Here is a 25156-nt window from a genome sequence, read left to right as displayed (position 1 = left end):
GACTGCAGGGACAGCGACACAGGAGAGAAGAGGTGGTGAGAAGCTGTAGGGGCAGTGACACAGGAGAGAGGAATGGGTGTGAGGCTGCAGAGACTGTGACACAGGAGAGGTGGGGGTGAGAGGCTGCAGAGACAATGACTTAGGAGAGAGAAGGTGGTGAGAGGCTGCAGGGACAGTGACACAGGAGAGGTGGGGGTGAGAGGCTGCAGAGACAATGACTTAGGAGAGAGAAGGTGGTGAGAGGCTGCAGGGACAGTGACACAGGAGAGGTGGGGGTGAGAGGCTGCAGAGACAATGACTTAGGAGAGAGAAGGTGGTGAGAGGCTGCAGGGACAGTGACACAGGAGAGGTGGAGGTGAGAGGCTGCAGAGACAGTGACTCAGGAGAGAGGTGGGAGACAATCTCACAAAAGATAGGAGGGCATGAGATGCTGTCGAGACATAGTCACTCAAGAAAGGGGAATGATGAAAGGTTAATGAAACACAGGCACAAAGGAAGGAGCAGGGGGACAGTGGGGACAGTCGAGCTGAAATGAAAAAAATGCAAGAGGCATGCATGCATGTGGCTTGCATGTTAGAGGTCAGTGACTCACAAAGTCAAAGAATCTGGCATGATTGCCAGGCAATTGGTGTCTTCTGAAAGGAGTCATTAATTGCCACATTCATATTTCTTGTGGAACAGGTTTCCTTTAGGACTTGTTCAGACCACATGCGTTGGGTTGCGTTGAACAAGAATGAGGTAGTGCACATTGTGCAAAAGCAATGTCTTATTAAAAAAAAAAAAAACACACTGCACCACACATAAAAACCCATTACAACATAATGCAACACAGTCTGTGTGTGTCGGGTGAATTCTCAAGTAGACAGGCATTGTTTTTCTGCGTTTACATTTCATTTGTAAGTCAGCAGATTTCAGTTCACTTTGAATTATTTTAAAGTGTGCCTTCAGCACTATTGGGAGTTGTTGAAACGGTAAAATGTGGCCTGGGCTTTGATGTTGCTGCGGGGCTCATGTAAAGGTATCTGCAGGCCCTGCCAGGTGCTTGCACTGTACCACCATAATATGTTCAATAGAAAAAGAATAGGAAGTTTTTTATCTGTGCAATCTGATTTTCTAATGATCTTCTCCACCATACACCAATCTCAAGCACAGCCATAAGAATTCTATAAGGGAAAACCTCATTCTCTCATTTTCAGGCTTTCCATTACCCTTAACAACATGTTTAAACAGTCCCTCAAATCTTACTTCTTCAAAGTTGCCTTTCTGTCTTCTCTTCCGTAATCACTCAGCACCAGCTCCATCACCTCTGCCCATAGCTGTCTCTCTTACCTATTCTGTCTAGTGCTGCTCTGCCTCTTGGCTTGTAATCATGTTAGAGCAAGACACCATTCTCCTCCTGTCACTTTTCTCTACTCGTTCTGAAAGTGATATTCTTTAATATACAGCACTGCATAATTTGTTGGCGCTTTAAGACGAGAATACCATGTTTTCTTGGGAAAAAGTCTTTAAACTGAAGTGAAACTGTCTACAGTAACCAGTGAGAATCCTTTTAATTTATTAGATGGTTAAAAATGAAAGCAAATTAATTGGTAGCACAGTGGTGAAGTGGTTATCACTTCTGCCTAGTGGCACTAGGGTCATTGGTTTGAATCTCAACTATGGATCTACCTGCCTGGAGTTTGCATGTTCTCCCTGTACTTGCTTGGGTTTCCCCCGGATACTCCAGTTTCTTCCCACACTCCAAAGACATGCTGAGGAGTAAATTGGCTCCTGTCTAAACTGGCCCTAGTATGTGTATGTATGAATGTGAGTTAGGGACCTTAGATTGTAAGCTCCTTGAGGGTAATGGACCAATTTTTGTTGCTAGGATGCTCTATGCTAGGATGGGAAATCCAAAATTTTACAGTTGTCACTAGCATAGGAATAGTGGGAGGGGGAATCTTGTTTTGGGAATACCTGCTTCAGTACAGCTTTTAAAATTGGGTGGTATTCCTTAAACAAGCTTTTTTTGCTTCTGAACAAGGATTTTAACCATTCTTTACTCAATCCAAACTATGAGGGGAGTTTAAGTCAAACAGGGACTTTTGAGTTTATATAATATAAACAAATTTCAAGGAGTGGAAACTGCATTTATTTTTCAACATACTGCCCTGCTACATTTATACACTTATCCCAGAATTTAACTAATGCCTGGAAAGCTTTGGCATAGAAAGATTTGTCAGTGCGTCTGAACCATCCTAGGACTGCCTGCTTCACTTCGTCATCATTGTGTTCACCGTCTCTTGTGCAGTTTTACAACAGGTTATGCGTTGATTATCCAGGATCAGATGTTCCACATGCTGAATGTTCACAGGAATGACTGCTATGGGCTGGGAACCACTATGGCCGGGATTGTCTTTAGATCGTCACTTTCTATGCTTCTTTTTTTCAAATATATTAAAATGGAAGTATCCTTTTAGGTAGGTAGTTGAAGGTTAACGTGAACCTGTCACATGGGAAGCAGGTCAGAGTGTTGAGTAATCCAGAAGTCACTTCTGCATTGCCGATTTTGACAGTTAAAGGTAAACATGGCCTAGAGCGACACCAGCTGGAGAGGGTGCCAAAGGGGAGTGAAAATGGCACTAATGTTAGGGGTCAGAAGATATTACTTCTAATTAAGTTTAACATTACGTGACTAGAGTTCAAAAATGAGCTGAAATAGTTCATATTGAAAGTTTTCACGCATGGAGTGATTTGGATGCATTTTATTCCGGTTCTTCCAATATCATTTTAAAGATGAATTTGACACCCAGCCCAGACTATAACTAGTACTTAAATATTTAGGTGTCACTGTTAAATCCTGTACTTAGCATGACATGAATTTCAGTTACGAGTGTTTTATGAGCCCATTCAGAGAACAGAGCAATTAACATATCTTCTGCTGCAGACATGATTGACACTCCTTTATTTGATGACAGTTATTTCCGAACTCACTGTGCTCAGACCTAGGAAGCATCCAAATGACACCTAATCTAGGTCTGGCTCTGCTCAAGATCCATTTAACCCTTACACAGGAGATTTCTTTTGTTACATTTCTCCCCTTACTGGTGATTTTGTTAAAATGCAATGTTTTTATAGTTTTGGAATCTTGCGGTCTCCCCACTGAAAACGGACTTTTTTTTTTCAGTTTTTGTAGGTGCTTGCAGAAGCAATACATTTTTATTTTTAATGAGTACTTACTGTACTGCTTTCAGTCCGCCTGACCAGACTAATAGAGCTGCACCAAAAGAGATAAACAGTGAGTCACAATCTGTGCTGTGTTTCTTAGCAGAAAATGCAACATACTTGGGTAATTATCAAATATGGCAGAAATATGTGCATATATTAAAGGATCAGTCCAAACCAAAAGTGATATTTCAGTTTTTAATAGGTGCTGGAAAGGTAAACCACCCTAGCAATATCCTACACTTCTCAGGGAATTCTACACTTCTTTTCCTGGGTGTGTGCTCAATGCTGTGAGCGTTATGACGGCTGCCCACTCTGCCTGTTGAATTAGTTTTTTTTATTTCATATTGAGAAAAATGCAAATGGAAAGTTGGAACAAAGAAAGGTGGGCAGAAATGTTAAAACTCTAGGAAGGAACAGGGGACATAGTCCATCAATGACTAAAATATACCGTATTTTTCGCTCCATAAGACGCACCTGACCATAAGACGCACCTAGGTTTTAGAGTCAGAAAACAGGAAAAAAAAAATTCTGAACTAATGGACTGCAGACACAGTACAGGAGATGACCAGAGACTGCGGACAGCACAGGGATGACCAGAGACTGCGGACATAGTACAGGGATGACCAGAGACTGCGGACAGCACAGGGATGACCAGAGACTGCGGACAGTACAGATGACTGCTGACCTTTGGGGAGGTGGGGAGCGGGTACCTGAATTTGACAGGTACCTGCTCTTACTTCCGCAGAGTTTTTGTTTGATCTTACCTGTTCCTCGATCCAGCCGTGTACTGTCTTCCCGGCTTCTGTAATGGCGCTCGGCATGACAGCCGGGTGCCCAATGCGCATGAGCGAGAAGCACTTGCGCTTTGTGATTTGTCCGGCGGCTTCTGGGATCTGTCATGTGTCCCAGGTACCGCCTTACCATTCACAAAAAGCACCGCTTCTTGCGCATGCGCACTTGGCACCCGGCTGTCATGCCCAGTGCCCACACTGCAGAAGCCGGAAGACAGCGCACCGCTGGATAGAGGAACAGGTAAGATCAAAGAACAAAGAAGTAAGAGTGGGTACCTGTCAAATTCAGGTACCCGCTCCCCACCTCCCCAAAGGTCAGCAGTCATCTCCATAAGGTCCCGCTGCAGAGCTGAGCGGCCGGCCCGGTATTCTGACACGGCCGCGGTGGAAATACCGGACCGGCCGCTCCATATTCGCTCCATAAGACGCACTGACATTTTCCCCCCTTTTTTGGGGGGAAAAAATTGCGTCTTATGGAGCGAAAAATACGGTAATTTTTTTGGTGCCCATTAGAAATTTTTTAAGTGTTTTTATATTGCTTTTTCTGTATATTGATAAGACTATTTAAATGAATGCACTTGGAGAAATAGTATGTGTTTTGTTTTTGTACATACAGTTGTGTTCAAAATAATAGCAGTGTGTTGAAAAAAGTGAATAAAGCTCAAAATCCTTCTAATAGCTTTTATTTCCATACACACAAATGCATTGGGAACACTATGCATTCTATTCCAAATCAAAACATGAAGAAAAATATATCAAATTTGTGTTGTTCCTCTAAAAAAAATTAAAGAAAAGTGAGTATTAGACTGTTTAAAAAAATAGCAGTGTTTGTATTCTTCTTTACAAACTCAAACATTCACTATATAAACTGAAAAATGTTTGAAGATTTTGCTTTCCTTTGAATCACTTAATGAATATTTAGTTGTATAAGCACTGTTTCTGAGAACTGCTGTACATCTCTGTTGCATGGAGTCAACCAACGTCTGGCACCTGTGAACAGGTATTCCAGCCCAGGATGAATGGACTACATTCCACAGTTCTTCTCTATTTCTTGGTTTTGCCTCAGAAACTGCATTTTTGATATCACCCCACAAGTTTTCTATTGGATTAAGATCCGGGGATTGGGCTGGCCACTCCATAACATCAATTTTGTTGGTCTGGAACCAAGATGTTGCACGTTTACTGGTGTGTTTGGGGTCGTTGTCTTGTTGGAACACCCATTTCAAGGGCATTTCCTCTTCAGCATAAGGCAGCATGACCTCTTCAAGTATTCTGATGTATTCAAACTGATCCATGATCCCTGGTATGCGATAAATAGGCCCAACACCGTAGTACGAGAAACATCCCCATATCATGATGCTTGCGTAACCATGCTTCACTGTCTTCACAGTGTACTGTGGCTTGAATTCAGTGTTTGGGGGTCGTCTGACAAACTGTCTTCGGCCACTAGACCCAAAAAGAACAATCTTACTTTCATCAGTCCACAAAATGTTGCACCATTTCTCTTTAGGCCAGTCAATGTGCTCTTTGGCAAATTGTACCCTCTTCAGCACGTCTTTTTTTCAACAGTGGGACTTTGCGGGGGCTTCTTGCAGATAGCTTGGCTTCACATAGGCGTCTTCTAATTGTAACAGTACTCACAGGTAACTTTAGACCTTCTTTGATCTTCCTGGAGCTGATTGTTGGCTGCGTCCTTGCCATTTTGGCTATTCTTCTATCCGTTGGAATGGTAGTATTTTGCTTTCTTCCACGTCTTTCAGGTTTTGGTTGCCATTTTAAAGCATTTGCGATCATTTTAGCTTAGCAGCCTATCATTTTCTGCACTTCTTTATATGTTTTCCCATCCCCAATCAACTTTTTAATCAAGGTACGCTGTTCTTCTGAACAATGTCTGGAACGACCCATTTTCCTCAGAATTTCAGAGAGAAATGCACTGTAAACAGCATGTACAACATTTGCTGCCTTCCTTCCTTAAATAAGGGCAATAATTGCCACCTGTTTTTCAAAGAATGAATGACCTCACTAATAGAACTCCACACTGCTATTATTTTGAACATGCCCCTTTCAATGAGTGATTCAATTACACAGAATCAGCAGCTTGCATGTCATGACTGTTGGATTTCTATTACTCTACTACACCTGCTAGTAAATCATTTGCCATGTAGAAATATCATTTCTACCAAAAACAGTGATTGATCAGGTTAGTGATGTCTGACTGCTATTATTTTGAACACAACTGTATATTTAGTCATTTACATAATGAAATGCCTACTCTTCCTTGTAGCTATTCTTTACACTCACACTACTAGACCACTAGAGAAAGAAGATGTTCAATTTCTAAATGGACTGCAATTATTGTATCTACACTTTTTTTTTTTTTTTTACATGATACATAGATTTCCTTTGGTATGTGCCAAAAAATAATTTTTGTGACTGAATATTTACCACCCTTCTGTTTTGCTTGTAACTCTAACATTATTCCTAGAGGAAAAGCTGCATAAAGTGCTGAATCCACGCTGTTGTAGTTCAACATTTGGAACAGTTGGAAGCCTTTATAGTGCACTTGCCTAACCCAACCACCTTGGGGCTTCCCTGAAGGCAGAAAGAGAGAACCAAACAGGATGATTTAGAGACATGAGATAGTAAAGACTCTGAAAAAGTCCTGGAGACAACCATAGGAGGTGACAAGGAAGCAAAGGAGCAAAGAGGACAGGTTGGGGGATATGTTGAGATGAAGTTGCTGATGTGATGCAGCTTGGGGCAGTGTTGTGGGTGGCAGTGGAGGGATCGTCCGAGAGGGGTCAGTGGACATTGAGATGTTTGTGAGGTGGAGGAGTATGGCAGCAGCATTCACAATATATTAAAGGAATGACAGTCGGTGTAAAGGTAAGCCAATGAGGATGGAGTTACAGTAGTCCAAGCAAGAGATAACGAGAGTGAATTAGCTTGGTGGTGTCACTAGTTAAGAAGGAGCATATTTTGGAAATGTTACTGAGATTAAGGCGGCAAGACTTGGATAGCTATTGGATGCAGGGCCAGGAGGAATGATCTGAGTACAGGATTACATCTAGCTCCCTGGTAGGGGGGGAGGGAAGGATAGTTGGCTGATTGATTTCAATGGAAAAATTATGGGGGGGGGGGGGGGCGGCGGATATTATGAGAGCTTTCCATGTATTGTAAAAATGTGGACATGGACTTGATCAGAGAGAAAACCACAGAGGGGCACAATTTCTGAGTGTGTCAGGTACTGGGTGTGCAAATTTGTATCTCCTAATTGAAAGTAATAGAGGGAAAAGCTTATATTAATTATATTGGGCAGCATAGTGGCTAAATGGTTAGCACTTCCACCTAGCAGTACTAAAGTCATCGGTTCAAATCCAAACCATGGCACCACCTGCCTGGGGTTTGCATGTTCTCCCTGTGCCTGCATGGGTTTCCTCTAAGTGCTCCGGTTTCCTCCAACACTCCAAAGATATGCTGGTAGGTTAATTGGCTCCTGTCTAAAATTGGCCCTAGTATGTATATGTATAAATCTGAGATAGGGACTCATACATACACATCCTTGAGGGTTAGGGACTGATGTGAATGTACAATATATATATGTTAAGCACTGCATAAATTGACAGCACTATAGAAGTACCTGTAGTAATAATAATATTGGGTGATTTCAGCAGCTCCTCATTTTACAGTATGGGTTTTTCTAGTTAAACTGAAGTTCTTATTTAACTGCGTTCATTAAGCTTGAGTCAGAAGGTATCTTCATAAAATGTTCCTTACTCCACTGATTTAAAATTATCCACCAACTTCCAGGTGTTACTAAGAAACAGTTTAAACATATTCACTTTGTCCTTCTAGCTTCCAAATTAACTTCAGCCAGGGCATTGAAAAAACAATTCACCCAGTTTTCTGAGGTCCAATCCCAAATGGATGTTTTTTTCGTGAATGAACAGTTACCCAGCATCCACAATCAGAATCATACTAAGTTTTGCTAAATTTGTGACCCCTGACTCAGTTACCACCACCCAAATGTTTCCTAAGCTGGGCCCCTATTGTACTGTACATTGCTAACATTGCAATTCCAACATGTCGGGCCCTTTCCCCCTTTACCCTAGTTCCGGACCCGATGGATCTTGTAATATATTGTCTGCTACAGTTACACACACAGTAGATTCAATTCATCACAATTCAGTGTTTGGGGCAAAATAGAATCTTAAAATCTGTTTTTAGAATCCTTCAAATTAATTCTTACGACAGCTAAAGCCCTACATAGAGGAAGATTAATATTTTTTTTTAACTATCTAAATAGCCATCTCTTGTGCATCATATGCTGCAATAGTGATGCAGAAATGTGTGCACTTCTTGGAATGTACAGGCAGAAACCGATTCCCTAATGCGGGAGTATTAAACCATGGCACATCCAGCTACGAACCATATTGCTGTGATTGAAGAGCTCAAGGCTGAAGGCGGTTATCTTACTATTAAGATGATTGTATGAACAGATCTGTTGGTCCAAAATGTATCCATTCTCCAAATGATCTCAGAACACTAGACAGACATAGTGCTGGATTCCTACTACACCATAAAATGATCAAATTAATGTTATTTATGTCTGAATGACGTCATTTCTTGAGCAGACTGCAACAGTAATTGTTCAACCAAATTTGCAGATTCGTGTAATTTTTATTGTAATTGGTCATTGTTCATATACCTAGTGACTGGATATATACAAAAGCTTTAGAAACTGTCTGGATGTTCAAAGTGCTGAACTACTGGCAGATATTAAAGACACAGATTGAAGCAGCTCTGCATTCATTAATCTGTCATTCAGTGTATTTTTATAGGCAGTCTAAGTACCTGAACTTGGCCTGGTACCAGCCTCTTGGAGTCCCTGTACAGCAGAACAGCAAAGGGGAGGGAGAAATGGCACATAAGCCAATAAGGTGTGTTAAAGTGGAACTAAACTCAAGTTTACAGAACATTGCTGGCAGGCAGCTTTTTATTGCATTGGAGACTCTCTTCTGGCTTCTGGCTGCCAGCAATGGTTTTGTGAATGCACACTGAGCCACACATGCGCAACTCAGCGTACAATCCCACCATCTTCTGAGCACCAGGTTAAATAGAAGTAGAAGTTGCACCACCCCGGACCAGTCCAATCAAAATGGACAAAGATGCTGAACCTGGAAGAAGACTAGAAATATGAGGGATATCGCTCCTGTTGCATTACTGCAGTGTAGGGCATCTTTGCAAGTCTGCCATAATTTACAAGTATGCTGTGTGTATTTGCAAATTATGGCAAAAGTCCTCAGTTTAAAATGTAAAGAGCATGCTAATTAGCTTGCTGCTTCTCCTATCACTGTCCAGCCACAGAGTGGAGAGAAGACCTGTAAGTGAAAGTGAAACGGCAGCAGAGAAAAATCAGGTCCCCTTCTCTGCAAGGCAGGACTGTGCTTTGTGAAAGAGCTTTGTAAATCACAGTACTGGATGGGGAGAAATTTGGCAGGTTAAATAGTGCCCATATATGGATTTCATCTGTCTATAATTTTACCCGGAATGAAGCTTTAATATTTATAACTTCCAGCTGTACCTGTTTTTATTGATTTGCAAGGCAATAGCTTGCCTGTTGAAAGCGAACACTATTCCTGCCTGGTTTAGGCTGCCATGGATAAAAGTCAACCTCTTGCCCTGGTTTTCTAAGATATATCAATACATCTGCCGTGTACACAAGCACACATGGATGAGGCTATTGTAGGTGGAATGGACGATGAATGATGTTTCTTCCTGCATTAGCCTCCCTTGGTAATATCCATGTACATAGCAGACACACTAAGTCAGTGAATTCAGTATTCAGCTTTTACACTTGTCCTGCAACACACTCAGCCGTGTGCAAATGGATCACAAAAGCCTTTCTAAAACTTTATAATCGCTACATCGAATATATTTATATTTACATATATATTCGTAGTTTTGTATTGTCTTATACCATTTTGAGATGATGCAAAATATGGGAAAAGTTACAGTACTGCTGTTGTAATAGAAGCCACAGGACTTGCTCCTCTATGGTGCTACTGTCCCTTCAGCTTAAAAAAAGAAAAACTGATTTGATCATCTGGAATCAAGGAATCAAAATAATTTCTCTAATTTTCCTATTTTTTTTTTTAATATCCCCATGAAGAAATCCATTTTGAAGACTAGCCATGGTTGATAATGCAGCATATGACCCCTATATGTATTAAAGGAAATACTTTCAAACAAAACAAAATGACACTGTTTTTCAAAATAATGAAAGCGACAAGGTTAAAAAGAAAAGGGAGGAAAAAAAAAAATCTATGATTCATGTCTCTACTGCCATCTAGTGGCACTGGTCATTTACTACAGTATGAAAATCATTTTGGAGATGATCTACCTGGCTTATGTCAAATAAAATGAAATATTTTGTTTCCTGATGTTTTGAAAATGCTGTAAGACTCATATGAACATAATGTGTTCTATAATACCAGGTCTCCTGTTTTTAAAACCAGGCCCACTGTTTAGAAAAAATAGAACAAGCAGGGGTATTTTTTTCCAGCTGTCAATGCTATTAAAGCAAATGCTGTGCTGCCACTAGTGAGTGAATGTGCCACACTAGATTCTTGGCAGTGGCCCACACATAAACATGAACCTCTATATCATATAAACTTAAATGTGCCCCTCCTCCTCAGAATCTTGATACAACTTTATAATAGGGGTAATAGTTATATATCCTGTGTGCTTGGACCAATACTGTCAATTGTTTTGCATAAGTGAAATATTATTTGATTAGTATACCAATCCTGAACATCAGTTCTCCCAATATAAATCAATGCATTCAAAACATCAAACTATAAATATACATATAATCACAGTGCACTTGTATGCGAGTTTTATAGTTCCCATCTACCAATAACGACATTCAAATATTTAAAGTCCCAGTGTGATAAACTTTCCCCATCCACAGTCAATGTGAGACTAGGTGATGCCATGAAAATCTTCTTATCCGTAAAAAATTTTGTGTTGAGTGCTCCACTTGGTGCCCCCCCCCCCCCCCCCCCAGAGCTCCACTCACTACAAGATGATGACCATCTGCATAGGTAGGTCAAACTCTGTGTTTGGTGCTTCAGCACACTGCTGGAGCAATCTGCTGCTTGTATGATCTTGATGCCTCTATCCGCTAGTTATGGCCTCCATATGTGGAAGCTTTCCTTTGATGTTTTTTATGGTGGTGGAGTAGTGTGGATGGCCTGGAGTTTTTTCATACTGTCTTTATTGAGTAAAAAACACTTAAAATGCACTTACATATAAAGTGTGTGTATGGCACTTTTTTTTTTTTTTAAAGTGCCAAAAAAATAAAAAGCTGGAATTAGCTGATGGGTTTTATTAACCAGACCATCCACTTAAAGGGCAATCTGTTTGCAGTCCATCCCCTAAGTAGTGTCAGTCATGATCACATGACTAAATGCCTACGCACTGAGAGCCCAAAGTGTTTTTTTTCTATAGGATAGGTTAATATAACATTGACCATATTCTATACTATAGCTGTGCACAAGACAATGAAGATGCAAGAAGGAGGAAGTCATTTAGCTGTAGGCATGCTTTAAAGGAAAATTAGCTAATTGCTGTGAATGCAGAGCTTTTCTTTTTACAGAAGTGGCACTAATCTTTTAGCAGGCAGACATTACCAGTTATCGGTGAGTTTTTGGACATTATTGAAATGGACCGTTCTCTGTATCCAGAAAACAGCAGCTGCAATGATATTTGATAAAAAAAAAGTTTTGCCCATTTCCTCCCTTGCCGCTCCAATCCCTCATTGACGACCGGAATATAAACGTCAGTTTACACTATGAACTGTATATGAATCGCACAGGAACTGCATTCACATTCAATTCAGTATGGTATGATTTATATCTATATATACCAAAATCAGAATACAATATAGAAGGGATGTGTATATACAGATAATCCCTATAACTATTCACTCTATATAGTGTAAGGCCCCCAAAACTTGGGCCAACTGTAGTGACCCTAGACAAATCTTGTCTGTGTTATTCTATTCCACATGAAGCTGCTCCTAATTAAGTGTGATTAACACTTATAACATGCAAATAAAATATAAATAGATACGCGGTACATTTGCCCAAACAATAAACTTCATATAGTGCAATAAGTACAAGATTAGTACCACCTGAGGGTTATCTCTATTTTGGTCCATGCAAAAAAGTTTAGCCTACATCAGCTGGTATTCCCAGGCAGTCTCCCATCCAGGTACTAAACAGGTCTGACCCTACTTAGCTTCTGAGATCAGACAAGATCAGGTGCATTCAGGGTGATATGGCCGTGGTTGGCTAAGTGTGCTTAGACCAAAGAGATATTGTAACCTCTCTGTATAGAAATTCAACCAATAGTGAACATGTGAAGTAAATAATAAAAAAACATAAATATAATGACAACTATTTTAACTGTCCCAAAATAGGGTAATATAAAATCCAAAGAGGGTAAAAAAAAAATCAAAAAATTTGAAAAAAAATAAAAAAAAATAAATGTGACTGTGATCCTCATGGTGTCATTTTTAATGTGCTCAAATAAGTTGTGCATGCACCAGTTTTGAAACCACACCGCATTTGGTTTGCATGGTCATTTTGTACCATGCGATTCGATGCAGGCAAGCACAGTGCATTTGCAACCTTCATTTGGGGTGTCGTTAAGATTGCACTTACACCCGACCTAGTCTCCTAAAATTGAAGGTTATTCCTCCAATGCAGTTCACTGTAGTTAGTGACTGCGGTGGGGCTCTGGAACTTGCTGCAGCATCTCATTGTGTGCTTTATTTGTCATATTGGTCAGATCTGCACTATACGCTTCTCATAATAGGATGTCAGACCAGGTTTGAGTTGTGTAATTCTACGACGTCCATTATTAACAAATGCTTGTTTCCTTTCTAGTATGGCTCATTGCTGCTTATGATTTTGTGCCTCGTGCACTGATGGGTTGCCTTTCTTTAAAGGAAACCTGTGCTTGGAGAAATATGGGCTACGATTGGTGTCCTTCTAAAAATGCTAATTGACTGGTTATCTCTGGTGTCAATATTTTGAGTTTCTAATCTGGTATAAGCATACAGCCATTGAAATCTATGTTGAGCTAGAAGGATGAACATAACAGCTAGTCAACAAGCTTCCTAAAAGATGATTTCCACAATGGCAGCCTTCAAATTTTTTTTGTAAAGGAAAAGCACTTTTTCATTTTTCAGTTCTATGTGAATCTTTCAAATGTTCGGTTTCAAACTTTTGCTTTGTCACATTATTATCACTTAAAAAGAGCACTTGTATTGAGAATGTAGGTCCACTTTAAGACCATATGTGCTGGGATGTGTAAGCAAATAGACATCTTCAAAAGGAGAATCCTAATTCTGGTTACATGTTGTTTTACCTGTCAGGCCTGTAAGTGAATATATTTACCCAGATTTTTATTATCTTTCTTTTTTGTTGAAAAGCACTCATCAGAAAATATGTTGATACTTGGGTCCCTCATCACAGAGATCCATTTTTTACATTGATAACACTATCCATGAAAAATATGATTGTTAATAGGATCCAACACCATAATGTAAGGGTAGGTTATGTAATGAAATGGAGAATCTGAATGGTTTAACCTATGTAGAAACTTTACAGTCAAGATCCAAAACAGATGCTTTCATTGGATAGCAATTATAAGTACAGTATGCCTTAACAAAAGGAGAAGCATAGTGTAATTTCACAATTGTTCTAAACCTTTTCTTTCTTTCTTTTTTAGCCTTTCATGTCTCCTCGTTATCCAGGCGGTCCACGGCCCCCCTTAAGAATACCTAATCAGGTAACTCTTATTTAAATTCCCTAAAGACTATAACAGAGGCTGTATTTGAAATAACTGCTTTGTGTAACAAGCATATTCTATTGTCCAGGGACTTGGGGGTGTTCCTGGAAGCCAGACGTTACTTCCCAGTGGGATGGACCCTTCAAGACAGCAAGGTGATGAGATGTAACCGCTTGCTATAATTACTGTATATATTATTTGCAATATTTTTAATTAGTTGCAATTATCAGCTGGAGTTGGCTGATGCGTTTTATTAACCAGACCATCAGGCTAATCTACTCTGCTTATGCGGAGATTCAAGGCTAAACATAATATCAAGTGTTTAACCTCTATTACAACAACAGGCAATGAATATTGATTTTTGTATAGTATTTAACAAATCATTTCCATAAAAGGTAATGGTATTTGACAGTAGCATTTTTCTGACTGTAAACTAGAAGTGAATTGATTTGATGAGTATTTTGAGTGGCTCCTGGTCTCCAGTCTTTGTTTTCTGTGCAGTATGTGAGTCACGCTGCCATTCAGTTATTGCTGTGCTGCGTCATCACGATCCAAGGTGATGCATCCACTAACTGTTACAAGGCTGCTGTGTATAAAGGATGAGCTGGGACCCATTCACAACTGTGTGTGCATGCATTCACATGCAGTACATCTTCAACTTATGTTTTTGCATTAGGTTTTTATGCGCTGAGGCCCATTTTCTCCTGCTATTCTGCTTAGATTTAACCCTTTCTTGAGCATCAGTAATTGATGCCTAGATGCCAGGCTAAATCTAGCAGAACCAGCATGCGTTAGTTAACTTTAAAACAACTGAATAATTTCATACCCAAACATTGTTTATGTTTTAAGGCTTTTATTTACTTATTTAAACCATGTATTCATTTTAATAATGCAATTGTACCTGACAAATACACTATTAAATAAATGGCATCGCAAATCTCACCCGAGCCTGAAGATGGCAGTGTTCATCTGCAGGCTGAAGGCCTATCTATCTGGGGAGCCTCCAGCCTACATGTGATCCCTATGTCATAGTTGACATAGTGATGACATGAATGGGAATCAGTCTGGTTGGTTCCCAAATGCTTAGTCGTTGATTACCAGGATATAGAGGCAGCAGCACAAAGTATCTCCTGATGGCTTCCAAAATGCATCCCCCAGCACTGAGCATTGTCTTGGGTAACATTTAATAAACTGATTGAGGGCTAAAAGGGGTTAAATGTGGGCTGTTTCTAAAAGTGAAATTCATCTACATTACCCACTTACTTTCATTCTTGTGGGGCCCTGTAATGTTAATTTTTTTTTTTTTATTACTGCACTAAAAAAAAACATTTTGCCTGTGGTGTTGTGCAGTATAACACAAATGTGTAAATGTGTTCTGACACACAGGTGTAAAAAGGACATGATGTTTTTTAAAAATAATTTAACTGCTAATTGTCATTATATGGCGGTTCAGGAAAATTTAAACAAATACATGTTTAACTCCCAGTAACCATTTTTGCCATTTCCACAGTATTCCATAACTTCAAAGCTGCAGAAAGTAGTGTTGCGCACAGTGCAGCTGTGAGCTGCTTTAGAATAAGATTACATACTGCTTGGTCATTCTGAGTTCTCTTTTACTCCACTTGGCAATACACAGTAAAGGAAGGGCAGCAGTAAAAAAAAAATAGAGTTCTCCTTCAATTTGAAAGAATCTGAAGGCCCAGGCTCTGTTATATACAATTTTAGCACTTATCCCATCTGGTCTTTCCAGTCTTTCTTATGTACAGTCCGAGGGCTATCTTGTATTGTCTGCCTTGTAGCGAACAAAATGAATTCATAATAGTCGCTTCCTAGTACATCCCTTGAGATCCTATTACATGGGAATTCTTGGGAAATTTATTGAGGTGCTTCTTTCTCAGCCACTGTTTCTCGGTTTTTCTGTCTTTCTACTTTTTCTTTCCTCTTCTTTAGTCTGTAATTCCTGTGAGTACGTTTTTGTTAGGTACACATTTACATATATATTTATACCATTGATACTTTAAGGCTGAACTCCAGGTTAGGTTTATTTTCGCATAGTTACCAGTTTGGACCAATATAAGTATGCTTGTGCAATACTGGTCTAATCCCCATAGAAGCTGGAAATCACTGTAGTAGGCATCTCTAGGTCCCGTGGTGAGCATCTGCCCTGCTGATTAGTGAATACAGAGTCACTCACTCAGCATGGGCACTATTTAGAGAAAAAAATTTTCTTAATAAATGCAAAGGGTTGTCTGATTGGATGAGGTGGGGCGGTGATGTCACACTCTTCACCTCATGCAAACACCACCTTGAGCAAATGGCAAACAAGTGACTTTCTGTGATTACTAAGCAGCTGGGCAGATGCTTGGCAAGGATATTGGAAGCCAGTGGCAATCACTGTCATGCCTGTTATAGTGATTGTTGACTTCCACATGGATCGGCCAGGTATGGCACATGCACACTGTACTTACATTGGTCCAAACTGGATCAATGTTACTATGCCAAAATAGCCATACCTGGAGTTCAGCTTTAATGATCATATACTGCTTCTATATTGTACAATACTACTATATTTTGTACATTCTACCAATCTGTTTACTACAAAATGCTGTTGCTTGGGTAAAACCGCCAGTTATGGTTGTGTTAGCCTTCTAGAATATGGACAAAATTCTCAAGCAAGAATCCTGACTAGGTCTGGTACAAGTGACCATATTACCCCTATCCTGGTGTATTTGTACTGGCTTACCCATCTTGCTCACATATAAGACTCTTTATGGCTTGGCATCCCATTATCAGTCTAAACATTTATCAACTTACTCCCCCCTCATAACCTCCACTCCTCAAATTCTGGTCTTCTATGTGTCCTCCCTACTCACCTACACTCGATGGCAGACAGAGCCTTCTCCTGCCTTGCCCCAAAAATCTGGAATTCACTTCTAAAGGACATCAGAGAGTCATCTTCTCTAAACTCATTCAAATCAAATCTAAAACTTTTTTGTTTAGACAAGCTTACTTAATTGTCCTTTTTTTCTTTTGTGTTCTCCTATATATTTCCTGTCTTTTTGCTCTCTTGTCTTTGAGAAACTATATTTAAAGGCGCTATATAAAACAGAGTATATTGCTACTATTATTATTATTATCATCACAACCCATATCATTTTAATGTATTCCAAGCCATTAGAGCTTGAGAGCAGTTTGTTAATTAGGGTAACATTTTCCTAAATTATTATCAGATTAATATTATATTATATAAAATAACTGACCATTTTGAGCAGTTATTTACAGAATTTAGAGCTTCTGACTACATGCAGCATCCTGCCACAGTGTTAGCTTTAGAGTCTTGTATTGTACTTCTACAAGATGATGCTTTTTACCACTAAGGGAAAAAAGGATGTTGGCGTCAATTCACAAAGAAGCATTATTTTACATGTGTTAAAATGTTTTGCTTGAACTTGTTCAATTCACAAATATAAATGTCAGCATTTAACCACAGGAAGCCTGTCTCTAATGATTCAGTATTTTATCTTTATCTATATATAAAAGCTGTCAATGCCAGTCACAATGGCAGCAGTACTTTTTAGGAGCAAAAATCTGTGTGTCTTTGTTAGCGGACTTTATAGGTGCATAATACCACAAACAAATACAATGCGCATGCAAACAACACAGCATCTCTTCGCAACAAAAACTTTCCTGAATAGAAAACCAGTGATCAATAAACTAGCAAATAACATCTTAGAATTATTAAGATACTTTAGGCCTCTGTAAATTGAAGGCTACAATCTCATCCACAATCAGCACCCTGGAAATTTTCTACAAAGTGGCAATAAAAGAGCAGAGATATTTACAGGTATTCTCCAATTTCTGAGTATAGTTCTCTTGTGATTGGTATTTAAGTCTTGGGCTTTGGAACCTTGAGTTGCTTGAAGTGCGTTGAAAATGAGGGAGTCAAACTGTCAGTGACCACTTAGGTTAGTTTTGAAGATGTGCTGAGTAATGTAAAACCATGGAATATTTTATATATATATGTGTGTGTGTGTGTGTGTAAGTGTGTGTAATTTTATTTTACTTTTTTTTTTTTTCTTTAGGTCATCCAAACATGGCTGGGCCAATGCAGAGAATGAGCGGCCCCAGGGGAATGGTTCCTCTTGGTCCACAGGTAAGTGTCTGTTCAGTAGTAACTAACCACTTTTAAGTAAAGCTGGCTATACTCTGATTGAAATTTGTCCTGTTCAGCAGGGACTGGCTATATTTTGATCAGTGTTTGGCCATCCCCGCTTGACAGAAGTTGAGCATTTGATTGACTTCTGTGGAAGGGACATGTTTTCCTTGATCAGCAGCTGCAGTCATTGATCATTGTATTCTGATAGCAGCATGAGCAGCTATCAGAATACAGTGTCCCAGTGGGGGAGATTCCTCCATCCATTTCATTTGTTCGCCTGCTGAATGAAAAAAAAGCTAACAGTGTATGGCCAGCTGTAAGCCAAACTTTGCTTGAAATATTTGCATTTAGATGACCAACTTTAGGCATGCCTCCCCCATTCATCCAAAGTTATTAGCATGGTGTTTTTCTTTGTGTAAGGTACGGATAGTGACATGTACGTATTTATGTTCATAATACCATATATGTCTACTGCCATTTATAATATTGATCTGAGCTATCTTAAGTGATTCCAGGAGTAGTACCAATTTAAACTGTTGTAGCAGTCCAGGATATAAAAAGGCTGCTTTCACACTGAGGAGTTTTTGAAGCGTTTTTGTGTTTAAAAAAAAAAAAAAGCGCTCGAAAAGCTCATGAAAAATGCTTCCTTATGTATGTGTATGTATGTTTTCACACTGGGGCGTTTGTGCTTCAGTTCCAGTGGAAAAAACCTACTTGCAGCATTTTTGGAGCAGGTTTATTCAGTAAAAAAAAAAAACGCACCAAACACGCCTCTTCCCATTGAAATCAATGGAAAACGCCTCAAAACACACCTGAGAAGCGTTTTTGGTGCAGTTGTTAATGTCCTTAAAAAAACGCATCAAACGCACGGTAAGAATGCAACAAAACCACATATGCATTTTTGCAGCAGATCAGTGTTAAAGTAGCCAAAGGTTTAGCCAAGAAGAAACCATTTGTACAAAATTTTCTCTCTTTCCTGCACTCACAAATTTCAAGAGCAGTAAGGAAAATGACAGACTGTAGCACTTGCTTTGTTGACATAAAGTGGGCATTATGAGGGAATACTGCGCCTTACTGCCAAGGGGCCAATTCATATTATTAACTCATTTAATGATACTTATGTATACAGTATATGATAAAAGAACCTTGATGTACGGTAGCAAGCAAAATTCTTGTTCTAGCATTTGCTTCTTTAAAAGGCTGTATCACACTGCCACACTAGGCTTCAATTTTGACCAGACTAGGATTCTAGTTCTATTTCAATATCTCAGACATAATATAGTATAATGTAATATATTAAGCATCAGAGTTCTGCATCCTCAGCTATTTTCAATATGTGACACAGTGTCTTTACTTTCTGTATATTCTGTATATTCAGCCACTGTCCAGATGACAATTCCTGGGTTGTCATTAATGTACTCTCCTTTGTTTCTCCTTTCCTCTTTGGTTTTGTTTTGTGGTAGTCTGACCCTTGGTTATCATTACAGAGCTACGGAGGAGGAATGCGACCACCACTCAATGCTCTTGGTGGTCCAGGGATGCCTGGAATGAACATGTGAGTGATGACCTCAAATACTCATGACCTTACTGGCATTCTGATTATATATTTTAACATTACATAGTTGTGGTAATGTAAAGGAGGTTGTGTAGAAAAAAAGTATAGGTATTTTGGCGCTGGAGGGGTGTAGCCAAAGTAACTTAAAAGCCCAATAAAAAGTTCAATAGCAAGTCCATAAATAAAGTCCAACTTATAGCCAGGAAAAATAAGGGGAGAAGGCTTGTTGGACAGGCTGTGGTTGTTCACGGGGGGGCAGTGGGCAATAAATGGCAGCATCAGCGGTAGCACCCTTAGAGTAAAGCTGGACTCTGTAAGCAGGGAAAGAGAAAATAGGGGCGCCAAACTAAGTGCAGCATTATTAGTAATTTATTGCAGGGTTAAAATTATTAGCAGCTCCCTAGACATAAGTTGGTAAAAGGCATGTCACCATCGTACGGGGTCCTGAAGGATCCAGGAGCCGGTATGCAGCACAGCGAGTCTGGGCATCCGCATGGTGGGACCTGCTCTCAGCCACCATCCAGACTCACTGTCCTGGATCCTTCAGGACCCCGTACGATGGTGACATGCCTTTTATCAACTTGCGTCTAGTGAGTTGCTAATAGTTTTAACGTTGCAATAAATTACTAAAAATGCTGCACTTAGTTTGGCGCCCCTATTTTCTCTTTCCTTGTGTAGAGACTGTACAATTAGATTGCATGACTAGCTTAATAGTGTCACTCCTCATGCTGCAATAAAGAGTTCTTTATAATATAAACTAAAACGGTTATCAGGGAGAGTGATAGCAATGAAGATCTCAGCACCCTTGCAGGCTGTATGACTCCTGTGTGTGGTCTTGGAGCTCCTACCAAGGTTGATTTACTAAAGGCAAACAGACTGCGCACTTTGCAAGTGCAGTTGCATTCTGCTTCTCTTTACAAAGAATAACCAATCGCATGCATGGAAAATTTAAAAAACCGCATTTTTACTTGCATATAATTGGATGATGGAAGTCAGCAGTGCTCCCCCTCATATACAAAGCTTTAGAGTAACTGCACTTGCAAAGTGCACAGTCTGTTTGCCTTTAGTAAATCGACCACTATATTACCACAGTGCCTGAGAAAATAGTTTTAACCTCATCAACTCACGGCATCTTTTTTTTTTTTATACATTTAATTATTGTTAAAATATTGGTGAGGACACCAGTAAGATGATCTCCCCACTGTAGTTCCCAGCTTTACAAACCTTTCTCCCCCCAGTCTTACTCCTTTTGCTTTATTAACGTCTTAGCATTAAAAAGCCAGGGGTTCTTTGATGTACCGGCATCTGCCAAGAACTGAAATACCTGTTTTGGATAGCCTGACTCCTTAAACTGCTGATTTTTGTCATATGCAGCAATAATGATAACTTTTCTTTGTGGTAATGAAATCGTATAATAATTTTGATACAACAATGCTGCTGAAAGTTTGCTATCTTCACACTTTGAATTTGACACTTGAAATCCAGGAATGGTGCCAGAGCTAGGTTGTATTGCTGGAATAAAGCACAAAAGGTTAATTTTCTGCTGTCATGAATGAGCTCGTAGTTGAAGAGGAGTGCGGCAGGAATCATACGCATGTCTGTACTTGATGAATTGCCTCTAGAATGACATGATGGGACAGGATATTAAACGTAATGTATGCCCAGCAGATAATTTACCTTGGGAATGAGGCGTTTTTATGATGTGGGAATTGAGCAGACTTTGGTTCCATATATGACCTGATGTGTCTGAAGACTGAGAGATGTATTCTTCTTCATTTGTTTCTTAGGGGACCTGGAGGTGGAAGACCGTGGCCCAACCCTGGCAATGCAAATTCAGTAAGGATACCTGTTCTCTTATTAAACATTGATACTGCCAGTGCTGTTTTTTTTAGTCTTGGTAATGATCTGAATGTGGTGATTGCATTGCCTCTTGTAGATTCTACAGTAGACCTATCTGCTTCATTTGCTTTAAGAAGGTACATCTCTGTTAAAGAGAGCTTGAACTCTGGAAGCTGTGTTAGAAAAGGAAAGTAGAGGACAAAGATCTAGTTATCAGTATAATCATTGGGCTCCCTACAGATGATCGAATTCCAATACAGACGTACCAAGGCTTGCTCCACACTTTCTCTGTTCTGAGGTGCCCTCTTGGTAGAGGAAGCTGTGCTTTCTCCTGTCAGATGGCTGGTGATGTGATAACTGGTGGAGTAATTATCAGTAAGCAGTACGAGAGGTTCAGAAAGCACAGATCCATATAATAAATGAAGCAGAAGCAGGGAGATTCTTGCTCACAACTTTCTCTCCAGCAAGGAAAATTGTGAACAGCACATTGGTGATGTCACCAAACATCCCCTTGCCCAAAATCTTGTTAAACGATCAGGTAGAGGTAGGTTGATGATCCTACACCTCAGATATACAACTATGAGGCTGTAGGCATACAGGTTTCTTGCCCAGAATTGCACCTCTATATTTCAGGAGAAATTCAAGGCGAAGGGTGAATCTTTCAGTCTACTGAAAGGTTGCAATTAATATTTCTATATGTTCTGTATAGGATAGCAGATCTTCTCTTTTTTTTTTTTTTTTTTTTTAAATTCAGGTTCACTTTTAATATAATAATTAGAATGTAAAGTCACACAGGGATACACCTTACCTGCTTTATGTATCTATTTTCATTCTGACATTCTAAATTTGTGTGGCTGCTAGTACTGGTATATTCTAAATGGCCCTTAATTCAGGTCTACAATTATGTTTAAAGTGATTCTAAGCTCAAAAGTTTTGTTTTGTTTTTTTACCATAATGCATTCTCTGCATTAAGGTAAAAAACACCCCACTACCTGTTCTAGCCTCCCCATCCCTACACCCTGGAATCCTGTCACTGATCCAACGCTGCCCGACACACACAGAGCCCTGCTCAGGAGCACCTGCACACAGGTGCCTCCATAGCACATGGCTTGCTGTGGAGGCACTCGGAAGGAGGAGTGGACAGCACTAGCAGTGGACTGCCAAAGAAGAAGCAAGGAACCGCTCTGTGCAACATTGCTGCACAGAGCAGGTAGGTAAAATCTCCTTGATTTTAGCAAAAAAAGACCCTTTTAATATCACTTTAAGTGTTCCCAGTCTACCATCCTATGTAGTTTTTAAACAGCAAAGTTGTATTGCACATGAGGTTGCATTCTATCCTGAAGCATGGTGAAAAACATCTTAATTAAACAAATACTTTGACAAAGTATTTGAATTGATGCTATTTCTCATCAATCAGAAACAGGCCATGGTTTTGTCCACTCTTGTGTGTTTGTACCCCTATTTGCATTGTATATTTTTGACTGTGATTTTACTTAAACAATAAAAATTCTATTCATTTCTAAATTAGACAAATACCTAGATTAAAAGTAAATTCAGTGCACAATCTAGTTGCAATGGTTACTGGCTACTATTTACAATTTACTGATTTAAGCTGGCCCTAGATGTATAGAATTTCAAAGTAAACTTGTTACTAAAAACCTTAGGCAAATTTGTATAGAAATTCTCAGAACATGTGAATGTTGTTCAAAAAACTATTTTTGTTTATAACCACTTGCCCTCTGGAAGATTTACCTCCCTTCCTGTTCAGGCCATTTTTTGCTATACGGCGCTGCGCTACTTTAACTGACAATTGCACGGTCATGATACACTGAAACAAAAATGATATAAATTTAATTTGTGTACAAATAGAGCTTTCTTTTGCTGGTATTTGATCATAGCTGGGTTTTTTTGTGTTCTAAATGAAAAAAAACTGAAAAAAAACAATATTTACGTTTTGCTATAAAACATATCCTATTTAAAAAAAATTTCTTTATAAATTTAAGACATAATTTATTCTGCTATATGTCTTTTGGTAAAAAAAAAAAAAAGCCCAATAAGTGTATATTAATTTGGTTTGTTTGAAAGTTATAGCATCTACAAATGGCGGTATATATGATGGAATTTTTTTTTTTTTAATTATTATACTATTAATGGCGGCAATCAGCGACTTATTGTGGGACTGTCGTGAGCATTCTGACACTAGGTGGGAACTGACTAACTACCACTGACATCTCCAGTAACATTAATACAGTGATCAATGATAATAAAGAGCACCGACACTGTGCTAATGACACTGGGCAGGAAGGGTTAACATCTGGGGTGATCAAAGGGTTAACTGTCTGATAGGTAGTGTGATTAAAGTGTACTATGTTATGTTTTACTTGTTGATGTGCTTGATTTTATCTCCCTGCTTTGCAGAGAGATAAAAAGCAGCACGTCTTTGCTGACAGTAGAGAGATCTGTGATGTTTACAGTCACAGATCTCTCCCCTGTCAGCTGCTCCACCGATCACCAAGTCCTGGCCATGAATTGCTGGCCAGGACCCAGTGATTTACATCTTCAGGATCCAATGACAGCACGGGTAGGGCAGCACGTGCACCCCCTACCCGTAAATGCAAAATCACATATATTTACGTGATTTTGCACAGAGCGGCCACCCTGTTGCAGTAAAACTGCTATAGGCTGGCCGGGAAGTGGTTAATATCTGATTTTTTAATCAATGGACTTTACCAAGCAAAAACCAAATACACTATTAGAAATTTGTTCATGAAAAATTTTCCATTCTAGTCCTTTAAATTTTCACAGCACTGCAGTTGAAAATGAATATCGATTTGACCCATTAATGATTAGAAAAACAAAGAAAATTCTTCTCCTAAGCATTTTCGTTCGAAATTCTCCCCATCTATGGCCAACTTAACTTTACCTGTAAGCACTTGACACCAGCAAAAATAAAACATATTTGGCAGCATAAGATCTAATTAGGTTGTGTCTCTAAGCACACCCAGCTCCTATAAAACCCCTTTTGTTGTTAATCTTGTCTGGACAGAGACAGGTTACAGAAAGACGTCTTTTGCAATCACTGGCAGTGAAATGCAGCCACGTGGGCAAAATTCTCTGTAGTGACTCTCACTTTCCCTACATTAGTCCCTTTATAGTGAATTACTAGATCAACTCCAGTCAAAAATCTTTTTTTATTTGTTCTTTAATTTGTTTTTGGTAGCAAAGTTACAAACGTTTTATTGCTTTGTCCTCATCTGGGAAACTTCTCTTCACTTCCCCAGGACGGAAAGTGACGGAAGATCTTCAGTGGGTACAAACCTTTTTTCTTCATTCTTAAGTGTTTTTTTAATCTTCTTTCTTTTCTGGACATGTCTTCCGACACAGTCCTTCCCTGGTATAAAGGCAGCTACTCTCACTACTATACACTTTAAGCCAATGAGCATTTAATATTTGTGCACTACACACTGAACTAATCTGGCTAACATGAAGAATATGTCTTGCAAACAACATTATACAAAAAGGAAACCAATCGATAGATGTTGTCTCTGAGTAATAAAAGAGTAACTTTGATTTTTATTTGCTTTCAGATACCTTACTCATCTGCATCTCCTGGGAATTATGTAGTAAGTTCATCTGGTGCTGTTTGCTCATTGGAATTGATGTTACATTTTATTTAGTCAAAGAAATACTTATCCAGATGTTAAGAGGAGCCCTTGTGTATTGTGTGCACAGTGAACATCTGAGCCA

At 39.3% G+C, this 25156-nt stretch overlaps 1 protein-coding gene and 1 pseudogene across 3 annotated transcripts in view; one reads left to right on the top strand and one right to left on the bottom strand.

Annotated features, from left to right (window-relative positions):
* The window catches only part of SSBP2 (single stranded DNA binding protein 2), a 274434-nt gene that overhangs the window by 218815 nt on the left and 30463 nt on the right, over positions 1-25156 (top strand). For 2 of the 3 annotated variants that reach the window (XM_089693232.1, XM_089693230.1), the window contains exons 6-11: positions 13800-13859; positions 13948-14014; positions 17942-18012; positions 19479-19570; positions 21358-21406; positions 24997-25032. In XM_089693232.1, the coding sequence (XP_089549358.1) occupies positions 13800-13859; positions 13948-14014; positions 17942-18012; positions 19479-19570; positions 21358-21406; positions 24997-25032 (375 nt within the window). The remainder of the gene's footprint in view (positions 1-13799; positions 13860-13947; positions 14015-17941; positions 18013-19478; positions 19571-21357; positions 21407-24996; positions 25033-25156) is intronic. The other variant, XM_089693231.1, reaches the window with a different exon arrangement.
* LOC149449460 (5S ribosomal RNA) lies at positions 12235-12353 on the bottom strand (annotated as a pseudogene).

Source organism: Staurois parvus, unplaced genomic scaffold (assembly GCF_062004578.1).
Source record: "Staurois parvus isolate SC_StPar_1 unplaced genomic scaffold, SC_StPar_1.0 ptg000618l, whole genome shotgun sequence".
NCBI classification, from domain to species: domain Eukaryota; kingdom Metazoa; phylum Chordata; class Amphibia; order Anura; family Ranidae; genus Staurois; species Staurois parvus.
The sequence above is the reverse complement of the archived record's forward strand: the minus strand, read 5'-3'. Positions and strand labels throughout refer to the sequence as shown.